This window comes from Pongo abelii, chromosome Y (genome assembly GCF_028885655.2).
Source record: "Pongo abelii isolate AG06213 chromosome Y, NHGRI_mPonAbe1-v2.0_pri, whole genome shotgun sequence".
Taxonomy (NCBI): Eukaryota; Metazoa; Chordata; class Mammalia; order Primates; family Hominidae; genus Pongo; species Pongo abelii.
The window spans coordinates 4,040,535-4,060,741 of NC_072009.2; the positions used below are offsets into that span (position 1 = coordinate 4,040,535).

Consider the following 20,207-nt stretch of genomic DNA (forward strand, 5'->3'; position numbering starts at 1 on the left):
GCATGATTTCAAGACTGCCATTAAAGCCACAAAAATTAAAACATGGCATTAATAAAAGGATAGGCACAAAGATTAATACCATGTGTAGCTTTGGAAAATAATGTATACTAATATGGCTAATGTCCCAGATCATTTAATGAAAAGACTTTGCATTTTTCCCCATCTTAGGGGGAGAATACAAAGTCTTCGCTTTTAATGATCTGGGACAACTGGGCATTAATACCCTTTCCCCTAAAGTGAACCTCAACCTGTGCCTTATACAAATTTAACACAAAATGAAACTCAGACCTAGAATGTGAGAATATTGAAGAAAAACCTTTTGTCACTTTGAATTGTTATCAAACAATATTTAGATGATAATTCATAAATGTTGATATGTGTGACTTCATCAAAAGGAAAGCCATATACTCTTCCAAAGACATTATTAAGAAAATCAAAAGGCATAGCATGGGAAAAATATTTGGGAAATACGTACAAAATAAAGAATTTTCCTAGCTCAGTATTAAAAAGTACATAATTAAAATTCTTAAAATATTTGAAAACTTAACCAAAGAAGATAAATGGTATAAAACTGTATTCAACATCATTATTCATTAGGGGTTTTTATGTTAAAACCACAACAGATACAACTACACCCCTGTTTTTTTCTAGTGCTGGTTTGGATCAGAAGTACATGATACTCAACCATTACTGATAAAATTTTCCAAAGTTGTGATCCTTTGGGAAACTGCCAGTTTCTTACAAACTTATTCATAAACTTAATGTACAACTAAGCAGGCTGACTCCTGGATATTTACCAAAATGAATTGAAGACTAAGATATAGCCTGTACGTAGGTATTTATAGCAGCTTTATCAGCAGTGCTAAATTGCTTGTGTCCCAGCAATTTTGGGAACAACTTTTGTCCCTTGAATGGCTAATAGATAAGTAAACTCTGGTACATTCATATGGTGAAATACAACACAGCAAAGAAAAAGGATTAAACTATTGACACACTGAGCTGAGTTAAAGGTTCACATTCATTATGCTAAAGGAAAGCCTCAAATCTACATCTAACATATAGAAGCCTGACAAAGATGCTGCAAGAAAATTTATAGACCAGTATCCGTTATGAACATTGATGCAAAATTCCACAACAAAATACTAGCAAACCCAATTCAGCAGCATGTTAAAAGAATATTATATCATGACCAAATGGGGTTTATTCTAAGAATATGTGGATGATTCAACATGTGAAACTAATCATTGTAATACACCACTTTAATAAATGAGCAAAAAATAGCACATTGTCATCTCAGTTGAGATGTTAGAGAAAGCATTTAACAGAACTGCCTTTCATGATAAAAACATGCAGTGAATACAGAACAGAAGGAAACTGCCTCAGCTTAATAAAAGCCATATATAAAAAACTCTGAGCAAGCATATTTGTAATATAAAGCTTTTACTCTAAGATAACGAACAAGGCAAAGCTGCCCACTTATACCACTGATGTTTAATATACTACTGGCAGTCCTACCCAGCACAGTTAGGCAAGAAAAAAGAAGAGGCATCCACACTGGAAAAGGAGCAGAAAAATTATCTCTATTTACACATGCTGTTATCTTACATGTATAAATTTCTGAAGATACTCCTACGAAAACTGTTGGAGTAAATAATTGAATTAGGCAAAGTAGCAGAATGCAAAGTCTCACAAAAATCAGTTGCGTTTCTATACAGTAACAGTAAACAGTCCCAAAAAGAATGAAAACATTTATATAGCCATCAAAAAATAAAATACTTAGGTGTTAATTTAACCAAGGTGGTGAAAGATTTATATTGTTCTGCCATATAAGATGTGCTTGCCTCCCTTTCCCTGTCCACCATGATTGTTAAGTTTCCTAAGGCCTCTCCATCTTGCTTCCTTACAGCCATGTGGAACCCAGTCAGTTAAACTTTTCTGTATAAACTACCCAGTTTCACTACTTAACTGCAGTGTGAAAACAGACTAATATGAGCAAAAGATTTGAATAAACGTTTTTTGAAGAAACATACAAATGGCTAAGAGGTACATATAAAAATGTTCAGTATTACTAATCATAAAGGCAATGCACAACAAAACTATATTGAAATACCATTTTAGATGTGTTAGAATGACCACTATAAAAATAGTAACTGCTGGTGAGGCTGTGAAAAAATTGAAACCCTTGTGTACTATTGGTGGGATTGTAAAATGGTACAGCCACTGTTGAAAACAATATAGTGGTTCCTCAAAAAGTTAAAAGTAGTATAGCTGGGTGTGGTGGCTCACACTTGTAATCTCAGCACTTTGGGAGGTGGAGGCGGGCAATTACCTGAGGTCAAGAGTTCGAGACCAGCCTGAAACCCCATCTCTACTAAAAATACAAAAATTAGCTGGGCATGGTGGCACACACCTGTAATCCCAGCTATTCAGGAGGCTGGGGCAGCAGAATCGCTTGAACTTCGGAGGCAGAGGTTGCAGTGAGCCAAGATTGCACCACTGCTCTCTGGCTTTGACGACAGAGCAAGACTGTCTCAAAAATAAATCAATAAAAGTGGAATTACTATATGCTTCAGCAATTTCTCTTATTTCTCTGGTGGGTATAAACCCAAAGGAATTGAAAGCAGGGTCTCAAAAGAGTTAGTGTACACTCAGTAGTCATCGTGACATTCACAGTTGATAAATGTAAAAATATTTTTGGTTTGTATCATCTGATAAATTGATAAATCTATATACATATTATGAAACGTTATTCACCATTGAAGGAAATTCTGTAATATGCTACAACATAGATGAGCCTGGAGGATATTATGCTAAGTGAAATGATCCAATTATAAAAACACAAATTCTGTATGATCCCACTTACGTGAGATTGTATTTATAAGTACCAAATGAATGCTGATTTTCAGAGGTTGTCAATAAGTTTTTAGGAGTTGTTTAATAGGTATAATTTCAGTTTTGCAAGATGAAGAGAGGTCTGAGATGGATGGTGGTGATGGTTGTACAGCAGCCATCATGAATGTTCTTAATTCCACTAAACTTTACACTTAAATGATTTAAAAAGTAAATGCTGTGTTGTATTTATTTTACCACAGTAATATTAATTAAAAACAAAAGAATAAAGCCACATTCCCATTCATCAGTATTCTTAAAGGGTGGCCTTAAAGTTGAATGAATACTCCAGATGTGGTACCAGATTTCTCTTTATGTATTAGTGAAGCCTAACACATTAGCATTTTACCCCTTTATTAGTTACATTGTCCTGTTGATTTGTACTGACAAAGTAAAATCTCCTGGTTTTATAAAGAATCCTACTTGTTCTGTCCTCCTCTCTCTTTAATTTGCTATCATACTTCTAAATTATCAGATTACATTTTTCCTGATTAAATTTAATGTCTTTTTTAAAAAGAATAAAAAGTAAATTATGTAAACTCTACCACAATAATGAAAAGGAGGGAAACACTAAATCTATATGCTTTCCTGTATATAATATTCTAGAAAAGGCTACTCCAGATTTATGAAGAACAGATCAGTGGTTGCCAAGAATTAATAGCAGGAGATTCATTTGGCTTACAAAGTGCTACTATTAGGAAATTTAGGAAGGTACTTGAGAGATTGTTTGATACTCCAGTTATGGTGGTTACACAGCTGGCTGCCATTTGTAAAACTCACATCCTGTGGCTTCAACAGAGTACCTTCTATTGTATGTGAATTTTATTGTATGTATTAATATTTAAAATTTATTTTTAAATTTATAACAATTTTTTTAATTGTGAAAGTTCACCGCAAAGAAAAACACAGTGTACCACCTTAGCAGGTTCAAAATATTGCCATAACTTTTGCTAAAAATGACATTTTCTGATGCTTATTATTATGAAAATATTGTTAGATGTTCTTGATAGCTTCCAGAATAACCTCTTTCAGCAGAATTAGTTCTCATTTTGTATACTCATCATTGGTATTTTCTTAGGATTGGTTCATCTTTTATGCCTATTTAGATTACTGAAAATATGTTTACTCTAGAACAGAGAAACCTTCACTTTTCACTTGGAAAAATTGCTTTGATGAGCAATGGTAACTAAGTGGTAGGATCTTTTCACTATATCACCAAAAATAAGCAGAATAAACTTTTAAGGCAGTAGTTAGAGAATCCACATAAGCATTAGGTTCTTTCTCATGTAAATGTCATTTTTTACTTGAATTGAAAGTGCTTGAATATACTGTGCTTTACAAAGCAAACATTATTCTAAACCTACTGTCCAGCTTAGTCACACCATTTATGATAACTTTTTGACAATGTGGTATCATTATTACTGTAAGCACTTCGATTATGTTGCCTCTGCAAACATAATGTACATTTCTCCTTTCTATATGGCTTAAAATCTCAGCTTATGTTTGTCATTGTTATTTTTGTTGTTATAAAATATGGATATTCTAGGCACGTATTACATAACTCATTTTGTTTGATTTCCTTCTTAGGCTTTGGGGTGAACCTGTTAATCTCCGTGAACAACATGATGCCTTAGAGTTTTTTAATTCTTTGGTGGATAGTTTAGATGAAGCTTTAAAAGCTTTAGGACACCCAGCTATACTAAGTAAAGTCCTAGGAGGCTCCTTTGCTGATCAGAAGATCTGCCAAGGCTGCCCACATAGGTAGGTGCTAATTATGTTTTTAATGTATGCTTCGTGTTTTTTTTTTTAAATAATAGTGTAAATCTTTCATTAGTAGTTACATAAAAGCAGAGTGTACCAAAAGCCTAGGACTATGAATGAATTACATTCATATGCATACTACACTATTCTGATTTTTTTCTTCCCAGGAACATTTGGTTAGTACTTTATTACTTCCTCAATTCATTCTTGTTTGCTTTGTCTTACTTACGCTATGTCTTAAAATGGCATTTTCCATAAATCTACACTTATTCTTTAAATAGACATTTTCTTTTTATGTTCTAACTAGCAATCAGAATATTTAGATGGAACTTCCAAAGATAATTGGCAAGACTGGAGTAGTAACCCATTATTCATGGTTTCAGTTTCCACATCATTGTTCACTTTGGGAGGCCGAGGCAGGTGGATCACGAGGTCAGGAGATTGAGACCATCCTGGCCAACATGGTGAAACCCTACCTCTACAAAAATGCAAAAGTTAGCTGAGTGTGGTGGCATGTGCCTGTAATCCCAGCTACTCTCAAAAAAAAAAAAAATTAAGTGGAAGACTCCAGAAATAAATAATTTATAAGTTTTAAACTGTGCCCCATTCTAAATAGTGTGGTCAAATCTGGGGCTGTCCTGCTTTGTCCTTCTCAGGATGTGAATCATCCCTTTTTCCAGCATATCCATACTGTCTCTGTGCCTGTTACCTACTTAGTTGCTGTCTCAGTTGTCAGATTGACTGTCAAAGATATCACACAATTTAGTTCAAATACCTCTTACTTTAGTTAGTAATATTCTGGTAATTTAGATACTCCAAAGAAAAGGCTAAGAGCGGCTACTAATCTATTCCTGTGCATCATTTATAAATTAAACATAATCAAACTTAAGTATGTATGTTTAGGAAGAAAACATAGAATATACATAGTATATAGAGTTCAATGCTATCTGAGGTTTTAGCCATCTCTTGGGTTTTGAAACATATCTCCCAAGGAAGTAACATTTAAATGACTTAAATTACTCTCAATTCTTACTGTTCTTGAGAAGTGTTACATATGCTTGCACATCAAACACTTAGCAAGATTTGACAAGACAGGAAACAGTAAAAATATCAGTAGCATAAATAAAATATATATTCCAACTAAACTTGTTATTAGCATCCCAAGACTTCTATATTATAAGGCATTGGGTGTTGTTTTGTTTTGTTTTGTTTTGTTTTTTGAGATAGAGTCTCACTCTGTCACCCAGGTTGGAATGCATGGGCACAATCACAGCTCACTGCAGCCTCAACCTTCCAAGCTCAAGCAGTCCTCTCACCTCAGCTTCCTAAGTAGCTAGCACTACAGTCACATGCCATAACACCCAGCTAAATTTTGTATTTCTTGTAGAATTAGGTTTTCACCATGTTTCCCAGGCTGGACTCAAACGCCAGGCTCAAGCTTTCCTCCTACCTCAGCCTCCTGTTACAGGCATGAGCCACTACAGCTTGCCAGAGTATCACTTTTAATTGTAGTATCTTTTAATATTTTTATTCTCTAAAATAGCCTTATTCTCCTCTGTGGGGTGGTTCCTGATCAAAAGCAACTTGCATAAGTCATTTATAAATGTAATTTTATTTTTATGACTGTCTTGTTTTTCCTGAATAAATCAAAAGTTTCCAACTGTGAGAAACTGGGCAGGGGTGGTAGCTCACACCTACAATCCCAGCACTTTGGGACACGAGCACTGGCAGATCACTTGATGTCAGGAGTTCAAGACCAGCCTAACCAATGTGGTAAAACCCCATTTCTACTAAAAATACAAAAAAATTATCTAGGCGTGGTGGCAGGCTTCTGTAAATCCCAGCTACTCAGGAGGCTGGGGCAGTAAAATTGCTTGAAGCAGGGAGGCAGAAGTTGCAGTGAGCCGAGATCGCACCACTATACTCTAGACTGTGCAAGAGAGTGAGATACTGTTTAGACATTTTGAAAATATTGGTTAGATGAATGGATTTGATGGTTGACGTGCCTTCCCCGTCTCATTTTCTGAGTTTGTAGAAAATTACCATAATCTGTGATGCTGACTCAGTCCTGCATTATTTACTCTCTACTCCACTTATTTATTTATTTATTTATTGAAGACAGGGTCTCACTATGTTTCCCTGGCTGAAGTATAGTGATTATTCAAAAGTGTGATCATTGCATACAACAGCTTTAAACTCATGGCCTCAAGTGACCCTCTCCTACATCAGCCTTTTGAGTAGCTGGCACTACAGGCAAATGCCACACCACACTTGGCTCTCTGCTTATGTTTATGACTTTATAGACAAGAACACCAGAGGCATTTAAGCATAATAAGTGTTTGAACTTACACATTAGGAAAGTGTTTATGACAGAAATTGAGGGACACTTAAAAATAAAGTTCATTAATATTTAGAATAGGCTTTTTTTAGAGCTTGATTCTTATTTTTACCTCGTCATGAATTACTATTTAAACAGATAATATGTGTCATAGTGTGATAGAACATAAAGAACTTAAGAGGTAAAGCCAGACAAGCTGGTTTTCAAAGCATCACTCCACCAATAAACTGTATCAAATTATTCTTTTTGACTTCCCTACTCAACCCCATTGTCTTAGCTTTAAAGTAGGGATGGATATAACCTCTAACGTAGCTTTTATGAAAGTAAAGATGAGCTATAATCTGTGTCTAAAAGGAATCTAATGCAGTGTCCAGTACAAAATAAGCAACTGATAAAAGATGTTACTATTAATAACATTGTATGCTTAATATACTTGACATCATGTGTTAAATACTACATATGTATTTTTCATCAAGTTCACAATTAAGGAAAAGATGTATTTATTATTACTTTTGAAACGGAGTCTTGTTCTGTCTCCCAGGCACTCGAGTGCAGTGGTGCAATCTCAGCTCACTGCAACTTCTGCCTCCTGGGTTCAAGTGATTCACCTGCCTCAGCCTCCCAAGTAGCTGGGATTACAGGCGTGTGCCACCACACCTGGCTAATTTTTATATATATTTTTTTTAGTAGAGATGGGATTTCACCATGTTGGCCAAGCTGGTCATGAACTCCTGACTTGTGGTGATCCGCCTGCTTTGGCCTCCCAAAGTGCTGAGATTACAGGCATGAGCCACGGCCCCCGGAAGGATAAGATTTAGAAACCAGGCTGGGCATGATGGCTCACACATGTAATCCTAGCACTTGGGGAGGATGAGGCAGAAGGATCACTTGACCCCAGAGGTTGAAGACCAGCATAGTCAACAGCAAGAACCCATCTCTACAAAAAAAAAAAAAAACAAACTTGCCTGGGCATGTTGATACCCACTTGTAGGCCTAGCCACTAGGGAGGCTGAAGTGGGAGGATCACCGAAGGCAGCAGTCCCCAACCTTCCAGCACGAGGAACCAGTTTTATGGAAGATCATTTTTTTCACAGACTGTGGATAGGGGGATAGTTTTCGGGTGATTCAGGTGTCTTACATTTATTATGCCCTTTATTTCTGTTATTATTACATTATAATATATAATTAAATAATTATACATCTCACCATAATGACCATAATGTAGAATCAGTGGGAGCCCTGAGCTTGTTTTCTGGCAGCTAGATGGTCCCATCTGGAGGCAGTGGGAGACAGTAACAGATTATCATGCTTTGGATTCTTACAAGGAGTGCGCAACCTACATCACTCACATGTAGTTCATAGTAGGGTTCTTGCTCTTTTGAGAATCGAATGCTGTCCCTGGTCTAACAAGAGATGAAGCTCTGGTGGTAATGCAAGCCACGGGGAGTGGTTTAAATACAGATGAAGCTTCACCAGCTTGCCCACCACTCACTGGCTACTGTGCAGCCCATTTCCCAATAGGACCCATACCAGTACTGGCTGGGGATCCCTGGCATAAGCCCAGGAGTTCAAGGCTACAGTGAGCTATGATTGTGCCACTGCGCTCCAGCCTGAGCAAGACCCTGTCTCTAAAAGATTTAAAAAAAAAAAAAAACTAAACCTATAGAATACATTCTTTTAATTTGTTTCGTTAATAATATCTTTAGGTATGAATGTGAAGAATCTTTTACAACTTTGAATGTGGATATTAGAAATCATCAAAATCTTCTTGATTCTTTGGAACAGTATATCAAAGGAGATTTATTGGAAGGAGCAAATGCTTATCGTTGTGAAAAATGTGATAAGAAGGTATTTTTTTTTTTACTTTTGAAAAATGATTGCATTGAACAGAATAGGAAAACATTGGAGTTGTTTATGCTTCTCTTCAAAATTAACTTCTGCTTTATCTCTGCTGTTACAGTGGTAGCAGAGAGGTAGTCAAGATGATAACTGGTTTAAAGCAAAATAATATTGACAAAATACAGTGCCAGACTAGGAAAAAGAAAACATTTTTATTGGGTGAATAATTTTGAAAGTCATAGAATCTCACAAGTTTTTCCATCTCTGCCCTGAAATCAATTGCAATTGAATGCTTCAATCTTGAAGAGTTGGTAGGAGAAAACATTATTTTCTTACTCTAGTTTTCTCTTGAAGTAGGGAAGTTTGCTAATTTTATTGGGTTACATCAGATTTTCACAACCACGTGTAGTTTCACAAACAGATCTCATTTTTTTAATTTTTTTTTTTTTTTTTTTTTTTTTATTGAGATGGAGTCTTGCACTGTCACCCAGGCTGGAGTGCAATGGCGTGATCTCGGCTCACTGCAACCTCTGCCTCCTGGTTCAAGCGATTCTCCTACCTCAGCCTCCCAACTAACTGAGATTACAGGCACCTGCCAGCACGCCCGGCTAATTTTTTGTATTTTTAGTAGAGACGGGGTTTCACTATGTTGGCCAGTCTTGTCTTGAACTCCTGACCTCGTGGATCTGTCTGCCCTGGCCTCCCAAAGTGCTGGGAATACAGGCATGAGCCACTGCACCCAGCCCAGATTTCATTTTTTGGGCCTAGCCAGCTAATTTTTATCTCTGGCACTTAGTTTGGGAGATGGAATGATAACATGTCTTTTAAGGTATTGTATATTAAATAATGTATATATTTTCCTTTACCTTCAAATCCCCTCACTTTCAAGCTGCCTGCATTGTCTTGAACTTACGCACCACTTAGATTGTGGTTTGTTTATAAAGCCATACTGCCTGTTACCCTTCTGACACTTGGGACAATTTCTTCTCACCCTTTCTGCTACTCTTAATCCACATGTTTTAAAATAATTATATATAGGTAGTACCTTTTTAAAAGACAGTGAGGATTAAATTCATTCATATGTGTGCAGCACTTAGTGTATTACCTGGTTTTTAAGTGATATAAATATTAGCTGCTATTAAAATTGCTTATCATATGTATTCAGTTTACTCACAGCAAATTCTGTTCATTAGCATAAAAGAAAACATCAGAGGAGTAACACAGTCAAGTAATAGTGGCCATATGGAACTACATAGCCATCAGTGTCTTTATCAGTAGTGTTTTCCAGTTTGCAAGAAAAGAAGGACCTTTCATATCCACAGCTTCTGCAAACACCAATTCCTCTAAACATGTATTAACAATATTTGAAAACAAAAAACAGCAGTACTACAATAAAAAGTAATATAAATTCAAAAGCCATTACAGTGTAATAACCATCTACATAGCATACTTAATACATTGTATTAAGTAGGTTATGTAGAGATGGTTTAAACTATACAGGACGATGTCTGTAGATGATATGTAAATACTGCTCCGTTTTAAATCAGAAACTTGAGCAGACACAGATTTTGATATTTATGGGGGTCCTAGAGCCAGTGCCCTACAGATACCAAAGGATGAGTATATTTATATATTTTTAGCTTTGGTAAGTAAGGATTGTTTAAGTCAGTTATGACATAATTACCCTGATGGTATTTATTATTATTTACTCATCTGCTTATAAATAAATTTAAATAGATCATAAACTTTAACATGAAATTATTTTAGTTTCTGTTCTGGTTACAAGAGAACATTTGTTTATATTCTCTGTTTATTATAGGTTGACACAGTAAAGCGCCTGCTAATTAAAAAACTGCCTCGGGTTCTTGCTATCCAACTCAAACGATTTGACTATGACTGGGAAAGAGAATGTGCAATTAAATTCAATGATTATTTTGAATTTCCTCGAGAGCTGGATATGGGACCTTACACAGTAGCAGGTGTTACAAAGCTGGAAAGGGATAATGTAAACTCAGAAAATCGGTTGATTGAACAGAAAGAGCAGTCTGACAATGAAACTACAGGAGGCACAAAGTACAGACTTGTAGGAGTGCTTGTACACAGTGGTCAAGCAAGCGGTGGGCATTATTATTCTTACATCATTCAGAGGAATGGTAAAGATGATCAGAGAGATCACTGGTATAAATTTGATGATGGAGATGTAACAGAATGCAAAATGGATGATGATGAAGAAATGAAAAATCAGTGTTTTGGTGGAGAGTACATGGGAGAAGTATTTGATCACATGATGAAGCGCATGTCATATAGGCGGCAGAAGAGGTGGTGGAATGCTTACATACTTTTTTATGAACAAATGGATATGATAGATGAAGATGATGAGATGATAAGATATATATCAGAGCTAACTATTGCAAGACCCCATCAGATCATTATGTCACCAGCCATTGAGAGAAGTGTACGGAAACAAAATGTGCAATTTATGCATAACCGAATGCAATATAGTTTAGAATATTTTCAGTTTGTGAAAAAACTGCTTACATGTAATGGTGTTTATTTAAACCTTGCTCCAGGTAAGCTTTGGAAGTAGCTTCTTAATAATAAAGAACAGTTTTTATTTGGCTTCTAGGATTTCTTACAGGCATCAAATATGTTTTATCTTTTTCTTCAGTTTTCTTTTATTTTTTCATAGAATCTTTAACCTCATTTTATATGAATGTGTCGGCTTTTTTGGTTTAGTTATTTTAAAATGAAAAATTTATGGTATCTGTACCTTTGAACAGTGATTCTTAATATATGGAAATATAGAAAAGCATTTATTGTAGTAATTACTATTTTTTACTCAAGCATTCAGTTTGAAATATGGGTTAGGGAAGTGGTAAGATAATCACTAAGAATTAACTAACTAAGGTTTTTTAACATAGAGTTTGAAGATAAAAATGTTTTTAACCATATATGTACTTTTTATTTAAAGGGCAGGATTATTTGTTGCCTGAAGCAGAAGAAATTACTATGATTAGCATTCAGCTTGCTGCTAGATTCCTCTTTACCACTGGATTTCACACCAAGAAAATAGTTCGTGGTCCTGCCAGTGACTGGTACATGGTTTTGGATTTCATTCTTATAGTTGAAGCAACTTACAGTTGCTTGGTTCTTTATTTTTTCCTAACTGTTTTATTTTTTCCTAACCATGAAAATATCATTTCAAATTTAAAATATAGAATAAAAATCTTGGCAGTAGTCATGAGATAAATTAAATGTGCCTTTATTTAAAAATTGGCTCCTCCTCCTGTGAATTTGTATCACATGTTAGTCTATTTCATCATTTAATTATTTTATTTTTACAAGATGAAATTCTCACTTATAGTTAAAAAGGTAGATGATTTTTAGGTCAGGTGTGGTGGCTTATACCTGTAATCCCAACACTTCAAGAGGCCAAGGAATTTAAGACCAGCTTGGGCAACATAGTGAAACCTCATCTCAACAAAAAGTTAAATTACCTCGGTGCTCGGTGTGGTGACTCACACCTGTAATCCTAGCACTTTAGGATCCACCTAATCCACCACAGGCTGGGATGGGTGGATCACTTTAGGCCTGGAGTTTGAGGCTAGCCTAGGCAACATAGCAAGATCTCATCTATACAAAAAAAATTAAAATAATTAGCTAGACCTAGTAGCTTGTTCATGTAGAGCCAGCTACTTGGGAGGCTGAGGCAGTATCGTTTGAGCCCAGGAGTTTGAAGCTGAAGTTAGCTATAATTGCACCATTGCATTTATTTCAGCTTGGTCAGTAGAGACTCTGCCTCTTTAAAAATTAAAAAAAGACAATTTTAAAATGGCTGTGTAGTTTTAAGTTACTATTAATTATAAAAGTATGGAATACATATAATACCTTGATTTAACAACTCTTAGCATTGCTCACATTGAAAGATATTAAAGAAATGTTACTGCACTGGGGAGAGTTTGATCATGGATTTGCAGAGAGCTACATATGTTTCGTATTTCATTCTTTTTTTTTGACTCTGTGGGACTAAAGTCACACAGCTTTATCAATCTGATATTTGTACTAAAACCAACTGACTGTTAATTGGAGAGAACATCTCAGATCGTTGTTTGGTTCATAAAAATCTGTTTCTTCAATATAGCAAGCAAAATAAACACATCACTAAAATTTGACGTTCATAGATGTTTCTGTTTTAGGTATGATGCACTGTGCATTCTCCTCCGTCACAGCAAGAATGTACGTTTTTGGTTTACTCATAATGTCCTTTTTAATGTATCAAATCGCTTCTCTGAATACCTTCTGGAGTGCCCTAGTGCAGAAGTGAGGGGTGCATTTGCAAAACTTATAGTGTTTATTGCGCACTTTTCCTTGCAAGATGGGTCTTGTCCTTCTCCTTTTGCATCTCCAGGACCTAGTCAGGTAATTGCACGGCTTTTTTTTTTTTTTAAAGCAATTAAATACTTAGAAGTAAATTCTGTTTCTGCAAATTCATATCAGCAAATTTATGTTCCTCTCTTTGATGTATTCGCCATAAACAAATTCATACATACATTATGACACTTGTGAGTTCGTAAAATTATTTCATGGCAGTAGTGATTGCTGGGCATTCTGAAAAAGAAAATACATTCCTTTTGTGTATTCAATTATTTAGTTATTTAGTAAATCCTTAAGTTTTACATTTTTAAGATTTACTTTTATAATGGCTAAAAGCTTTTTAGTGAAACACTGTAACATGAAATTGAAATTAGTGATAATGTAAATAAATAATCCACTTAAATTCTTCTGTTGAAGTTGCCAGAGTTTTTGTTTGTTTGTTTGTTTTATAATTATAGTAACATACAAGATCTACAATGAAGTCTACCTGAGCTCTTCATTCTCTCAAAGAGCAACTATATTTAATAATTTTCTTCCAGAAAGATTTGCTCTGTATACGAACATAACCATTTGTATGCAAATAAAACTGTTTCTGCATCTTGATGCTGATAAAATAATATTTCGTTTTTCACAGGCATGTGATAACTTGAGCTTGAGTGACCACTTACTAAGAGCCACACTAAATCTCTTGAGAAGGGAAGTTTCAGAGCATGGACGTCATTTACAGCAATATTTTAATTTGTTTGTAATGTATGCCAATTTAGGTAAGAATTTTTCATAACTATATTAATGATTGTTTCAATTTTAAATATTAAATGGAAAGCACATTTTAATCAAGTGATTACATGTAATTTGTTCTGAAGTAGAAGCAATATACCATATTCATATTCTTAAAAGGCATTGCAAATTTTCTGTGAAACTTTAATGGCATTTCTCATATTAGATGGTAATTTATGCACTTATTTCTCTGGTAATCTTTAAGATCATATACTTTGTCTGATTGATGTTATCTCTTAACATTGCTTTTTGAAAAATACTGGCTTCCTGGTCATATCCCACACCATCTGAATCAGAATTCCTAGGGCTTGGATAAGGAATCCATATTTCTAAAGGACCCCAAGTGCTTGTATTGCTTGTCAGGTTTAAGAATTATTTCTTTAAAGAATTTGACATGTACATATGTTTTGTTAAAATAAACTAAATTGAAATTAGTAATAATACAAATATATAATCCACTTTATTTCTTCTGTTGATATTAATATTAACATCAATTAAGAAATGTGATTTTCAGTATATCTTTCTTAGGGTAGCCTGCTTTTTCTCACATCAACCGATTTATTTCTTCTTTTGAGTGCCTCTGGAATGCTTACCTAAAAAATTCTGTTTGGCTTATTCTATTGTGTTTTGATGGTTTTTAAAATATTTGCCTTACTCCTCAACTAGGTAGCAGAATTCTTGCAATGAGTAGGGATTGCATAGTAGAACTCAGTCATTGTTGAATGCATGGATAGATTGCCAGGAATACACATCAAAAATCACTGTAGTGTTTTCAGTGTTGTTTTATGTTGTTTTTATTGTGTGGAAAAAAGAGTAAATCTATTACAGATGTCGTTGTCCAATTTGAATATCAGCTATTCAGGTGTTAGTACAATATTTCACAATTACTAATTTATTGATATAATTAAAATTTATTGACTAAACTTTTAGTGTTAGTGATAAGTATTTGATCACGTTTTTTGAAGGATTGACTCAATTAGCAGATACACTTTTATATCTACGATATTTGCGATTTTTAAAAGTTAAATTTGATAACTGTATCTATATACACTTTTATGTCTGTGTTATTTGTGATTTTTAAAAGTTATTCAACTAACTTAAAAATGTCAAATATCTTACTACCTAAAGTTAAGTTCGGTAGTCGTGCATTCTTCTAATGAAAGTGTTATCTGTGTTATTAATCTTTGACTTCAGCGGGAAGAACATTTTATCAGTTATTCTTCCTTCACTGATCATCTCTATGTTTTCTCTTTCTTTGTCTTGCCTGACTACATATGAGATTCTGGGATACTTGTAATAGAGTAAGAAGCAGATATTATACAAACATAAATGAAGTCACTTTTATATTTTAAATATAAAAGTATTAAATTTATGCACTCACAAAAATCCTGTTTTAAACTATTTTATTTTAGATATTGGCTGCTCATACACAACACATTGATGGTTTATAATACAACTTACTGGTAATTTTCCCTGCCAAGAATTAGTATAAATTTATGACTCTTAAGTCATTAGGGCAGTATGTTTTAGGTTTTAGAAGTTTTTGGATTTCAGAAAAATGAGACAATGCATTTGCAACACATTGTGTGACATTCCCAGTAAGGCCTCAGGCATTACCCTACAATCAAACATGCTAATATTTCTATGATGAATAAGAATATTTCCTTTAAAGGTGGAAGAAGCAGCTTGCCAGGAGAAAGGGGTTGGTTAGGATTTTTTAAACAGAGTGGATGGTGCATGCAGGCTTAGTATTGACATAACTTTGCTTCTTAGACACAGTGTGAGGTATTCAGTGTGACTTCATACAGTGAAGGATACAGAATAGCAGGACTGATTTCCAGTATTCTCTAATTATGCTATTCTGATTTTGTAAAGTGGCCTGGACATTATCAGGAGGGCATGAATGAACCACTAGAGGATCACAAGAGGCTTAACTTAAAAACATCACGCTGTCTATAACATAGAATGGCTTACAATAGACCAAGATAAGAAAGTATTAAAAATTATCAATAGAAAAAGATTGTGGCTGCTTTGTATTAGGGAAACTGGCAGTATGGAAGACAGATATGAACAGATCCAGGAGCTCTTTATGAGTCAGAATCAGCAGGAGTTGGTATTTTGATACTTGAAGTGGAGCAGGAAAGAGATGTTAAGACCTACATCTAGTGTGTGATTTGATGAACTGAAAAAATAGTAGTGCCATTTTCTGATAAAGGAAAAAGGACTTGTGTGAGCAGATTGCATTTTAAAAGCATATGGGATACATATATAAAGAAATCCAGTAGTGGGATGCATATGTCCAGAATTTGGAATCATCTAAAATCATTTGGATACGTCTATTACTATAGATGTAGTTACAAAAAACAAGCCATGTAAGGGAACGTCCTAGAATGGAAACTTTTTCTAGAATAATTTTTATGGCTCATTTAATTTAGTTTCTGTCTTACTTTCTTTTATTTTTATTTACTTATTTTATTTTTCTGAGATGGAGTCTCGCTCAGTCACCCAGGCTGGAGTGCAGTGGCGCAGTCTCCTCTCACTGCAACCTCCGCCTCCTGGGTTCAAGCAATTCTCCTGCCTCAGCCTCCCAGGAAGCTCGGATTACAGGCACCCACCACCACATCCAGCTAATTTTTGTATTTATAGTACAGATGGGGTTTCACCATGTTGAAAAAGCTGGTCTTGAACTCCTGACCTCAGGTGATCCACCCACCTTCGCCTTGCAAAGTGCTGGGATTGCAGGTGTAAGCCACTATTCCCAGCTAGTTTCTGTCTTACTTTCTTGTGATGAAAGTTATTCTTTAGCTAGGGCCTTCCAGCTTCTCTAGGCCCTAGAAAGTATACTTATCCCTTAGTACCTAGGCTAACTGGAATGCCATAGTCATGATCATTATTTCACGGTTATGATACTGTATCTTATTTAATTATATCAGCGTATTTTCTGTTCTGTCAGCATTCTGCCTGTATTGTTTGTATTCTAAGCAAAGAGAATGAGCTTTTAATATAACTTACAAAGAGCTATAATAATTAATTTTTAATTATTGCAGTACTTACCAGCTTAATTTTTTTTTTACATATTATTTTTCTGTCCTTTTTTATAGGTGTGGCAGAAAAAACACAGCTTCTGAAACTGAATGTACCTGCTACCTTTATGCTTGTGTCTTTAGACGAAGGACCAGGTCCTCCAATCAAATATCAGTATGCTGAATTAGGCAAGTTGTATTCAGTAGTGTCTCAGCTGATTCGTTGTTGCAATGTGTCATCAACAATGCAGTCTTCAATCAATGGTAAAGTAGCACGTTCCATTTTTTTTTACAGCAGTTTAAAAATAATGGTAGCTTTATGTAGCACTTGATAAAAAGTAACTCTGAAGATTTATAAAAATGAAATTAGTCTGAAGGCCTATGTTCTAGAATATTATATTTCTTAAGGTTTAGCTTTTTCATATGTTTAATAGGGAGTTTTTTTTAAAACATAGGTTACTGTACTTATGAAATGCTTAGTGTAAAAATGATAAACTTTGTCTTTAGTGTCAGCATTTATATTTTTGCATTTTATCATCTTGGTATATACCTGACCATTTAGGTGAATTTTTAATTTAATTTAAAATCAGATTTTATTTTTTAAGATAAATTTATTATTATAATTTTGTGAGGAATTCTATTGGTTTTTCATTGACAACAAATCTGTTGTAGGTAATCCCCCTCTCCCCAATCCTTTCGGTGACCCTAATTTATCACAGCCTATAATGCCAATTCAGCAGAATGTGGCAGACATTTTATTTGTGAGAACAAGTTATGTGAAGAAAATTATTGAAGACTGCAGTAACTCAGAGGATACCATCAAATTACTTTGCTTTTGCTCTTGGGAGAATCCTCAGTTCTCGTCTACTGTCCTCAGCGAACTTCTCTGGCAGGTGAAAGAAAAATAAACATTTATATATCCGTAATTTTATTCATTTTTTTTAAATACATAATTCACTATCTTTTACCTATTTGTAGGTTGCATATTCATATACCTATGAACTTCGGCCATATTTAGATCTGCTTTTGCAAATTTTACTGATTGAGGACTCCTGGCAGACTCACAGGTGAATACCCTTTTGCCACCAGAATAATTACAATTTCCCAAGTTCTTGAAATGACTGGAATTGTCATTTGCCATATACATTTTTTATCTTTTGATGCTCCGCTTAATGTTCTGTCTTTAAAAACATATGAAGGAAAAATGCCACTTATTTGCATTCTTTTCTTTTTTTTTTTTTTTAATTATACTTTAAGTTCTAGGGTACATGTGCACAACATGCAGGTTTGATACATAGGTAAAAATGTGCCATGTTGGTTTACTGCACCCATCAACTTGACACTTACATTAGATATTTCTCCTAATGCTATCCCACCCCCTGCCCCCACCCCCCGACAGGCCCTGGTGTGTGATGTTCCCCATCCTGTGTCCAAGTGATCTCATTGTTCAATTCCCACCTATGAGTGAGAACATGAGGTGTTTGGTTTTCTGTCCTTGTGACAGTCTCCTTAGAATGATAGTTTCCAGCTTCATCCATGTGCCTGCAAAGGACATGAACTCATACTTTTTTATGGCTGCATAATATTCCGTGGTGTGTATGTGCCACATTTTCTTTATCCAGCCTATCATTGACGGACACTTGGCTTGGTTCCAAATCTTTGCTATTGTGAATAGTGCCACAGTAAACAAAATCGTGTGCATGTGTCTTTATAGTAGCATGATTTACAATCCTTTGGGTATATACGCAGTAATGGGTTCACTTGGTCAAATGGTATTTCCAGTTCTAGATCCTTGAGGAATTGCCGCAGTCTTCCACAATGGTTGAACTAATTTACACTCCCGACAACAGTGTAAAAGCGTTCCTATTCCTCCACAACCTCACCAGCATCTGTTGTTTATTGACATTTTAAGAATCACCATTCTGACTGGTGTGAGATGGTATCTCATTGTGGTTTTGATTTGCATTTCTCTGATGACCAGTGATGATGAGCATTTTTTCATGTGTCTGTTGCCTGCATAGATGCCTTCTTTTGAGAAGCGTTGTTCATATCCTTTGCCCACTTCTTGATGGTGTTATTTGTTTTTTTCTTGTAAATTTCTTTGAGTTCTTTGTAGATTCTGGATATTAGCCCTTTGTCAGATGGGTAGATTGCAAAAATTTTCTCCCATTCTGTAGGTTGCCTGTTCACTATGATGGTAGTTTCTTTTGCCATGTAGAACCTCTTTACTTTACATTTGTCTATTTTGGCTTTTGTTGCCATTGTTTTTGGTGTTTTAGTCATGAAGACCTTGCCCAGGCCTATCTCCTGAATGGTATTGCCTAGGTTTTATTCTAGGGTTTTCATGGTTTTAGGTCTAACATTTAAGTCTTTAATCCATCTTGAAGTAATTTTTATATAAGGTGTAAGGAAAGGATCCAGTTTCAGCTTTCTACATATGGCTAGCCAGTTTTCCCAGCACGATTTATTAAATAGGGAATCCTTTCCCCATTTCTTGCTTTTGTCAGGTTTGTCAAAGATCAGATAGTTGTAGATGTGTGGGGTTATTTCTGAGGCCTCTATTCTGTTCCATTGCTCTATATATCTGGTTTGGTACCAGTACCATGCTGTTTTGGTTACTGTAGCCTTGTAGTATAGTTTGAAGTCAGGTAACGTGATGCCTCCAGCTTTGTTCTTTTTGCTTAGGATTGTCTTGGCAATGCAGGCTCTTCTTTGGTTCCAAATGAACTTTAAAGTAGTTTTTTCCAATTCTGTGAAGAAAGTCATTGTAGCTTGATGGGGATGGCATTGAATCTATAAATAACCTTGGGCAGTATGGCCATTTACATGATATTGATTCTTCTATCCATGAGCACGGAATGTTCTTCCATTTGTTTGTGTCCTCTTTTATTTAATTGAGCGGTGGTTTGTAGTTCTCCTTGAAGAGGTCCCTCAGATCCCTTGTAAATTGGATTCCTATGTATTTTATTCTCTTTGAAGTGATTGTGAATGGGAATTCACTCATGATTTGGCTGTCTGTTATTGGTGGATAGGAATGCTTGTGATTTTTTGCACATTGATTTTTTTATCCTGAGACTTTGCTGAAGTTGCTTATCAGCTTGAGGTTTTGGGCTGAGACGATGGGGTTTCCTAAATATACAGTCATGTCATCTGCAAACAGGGACAATTTCACTTCCTCATTTCCTAATTGAATACCCTTTATTTCT

General features: G+C 35.2%; 1 protein-coding gene across 11 annotated transcripts in view; it reads left to right on the forward strand.

Moving 5' to 3' along the window:
* Nucleotides 1-20,207, forward strand: part of USP9Y (ubiquitin specific peptidase 9 Y-linked) — a 199,593-nt gene that overhangs the window by 167,786 nt on the left and 11,600 nt on the right. For all 11 annotated transcript variants that reach the window (XM_054545326.2, XM_054545328.2, XM_063721461.1 and 8 more), the window contains 9 exons: nt 4,477-4,650; nt 8,695-8,836; nt 10,647-11,397; nt 11,799-11,922; nt 13,024-13,246; nt 13,836-13,965; nt 17,080-17,265; nt 17,674-17,894; nt 17,980-18,068. In XM_054545326.2, the coding sequence (XP_054401301.1) occupies nt 4,477-4,650; nt 8,695-8,836; nt 10,647-11,397; nt 11,799-11,922; nt 13,024-13,246; nt 13,836-13,965; nt 17,080-17,265; nt 17,674-17,894; nt 17,980-18,068 (2,040 nt within the window). The remainder of the gene's footprint in view (nt 1-4,476; nt 4,651-8,694; nt 8,837-10,646; nt 11,398-11,798; nt 11,923-13,023; nt 13,247-13,835; nt 13,966-17,079; nt 17,266-17,673; nt 17,895-17,979; nt 18,069-20,207) is intronic.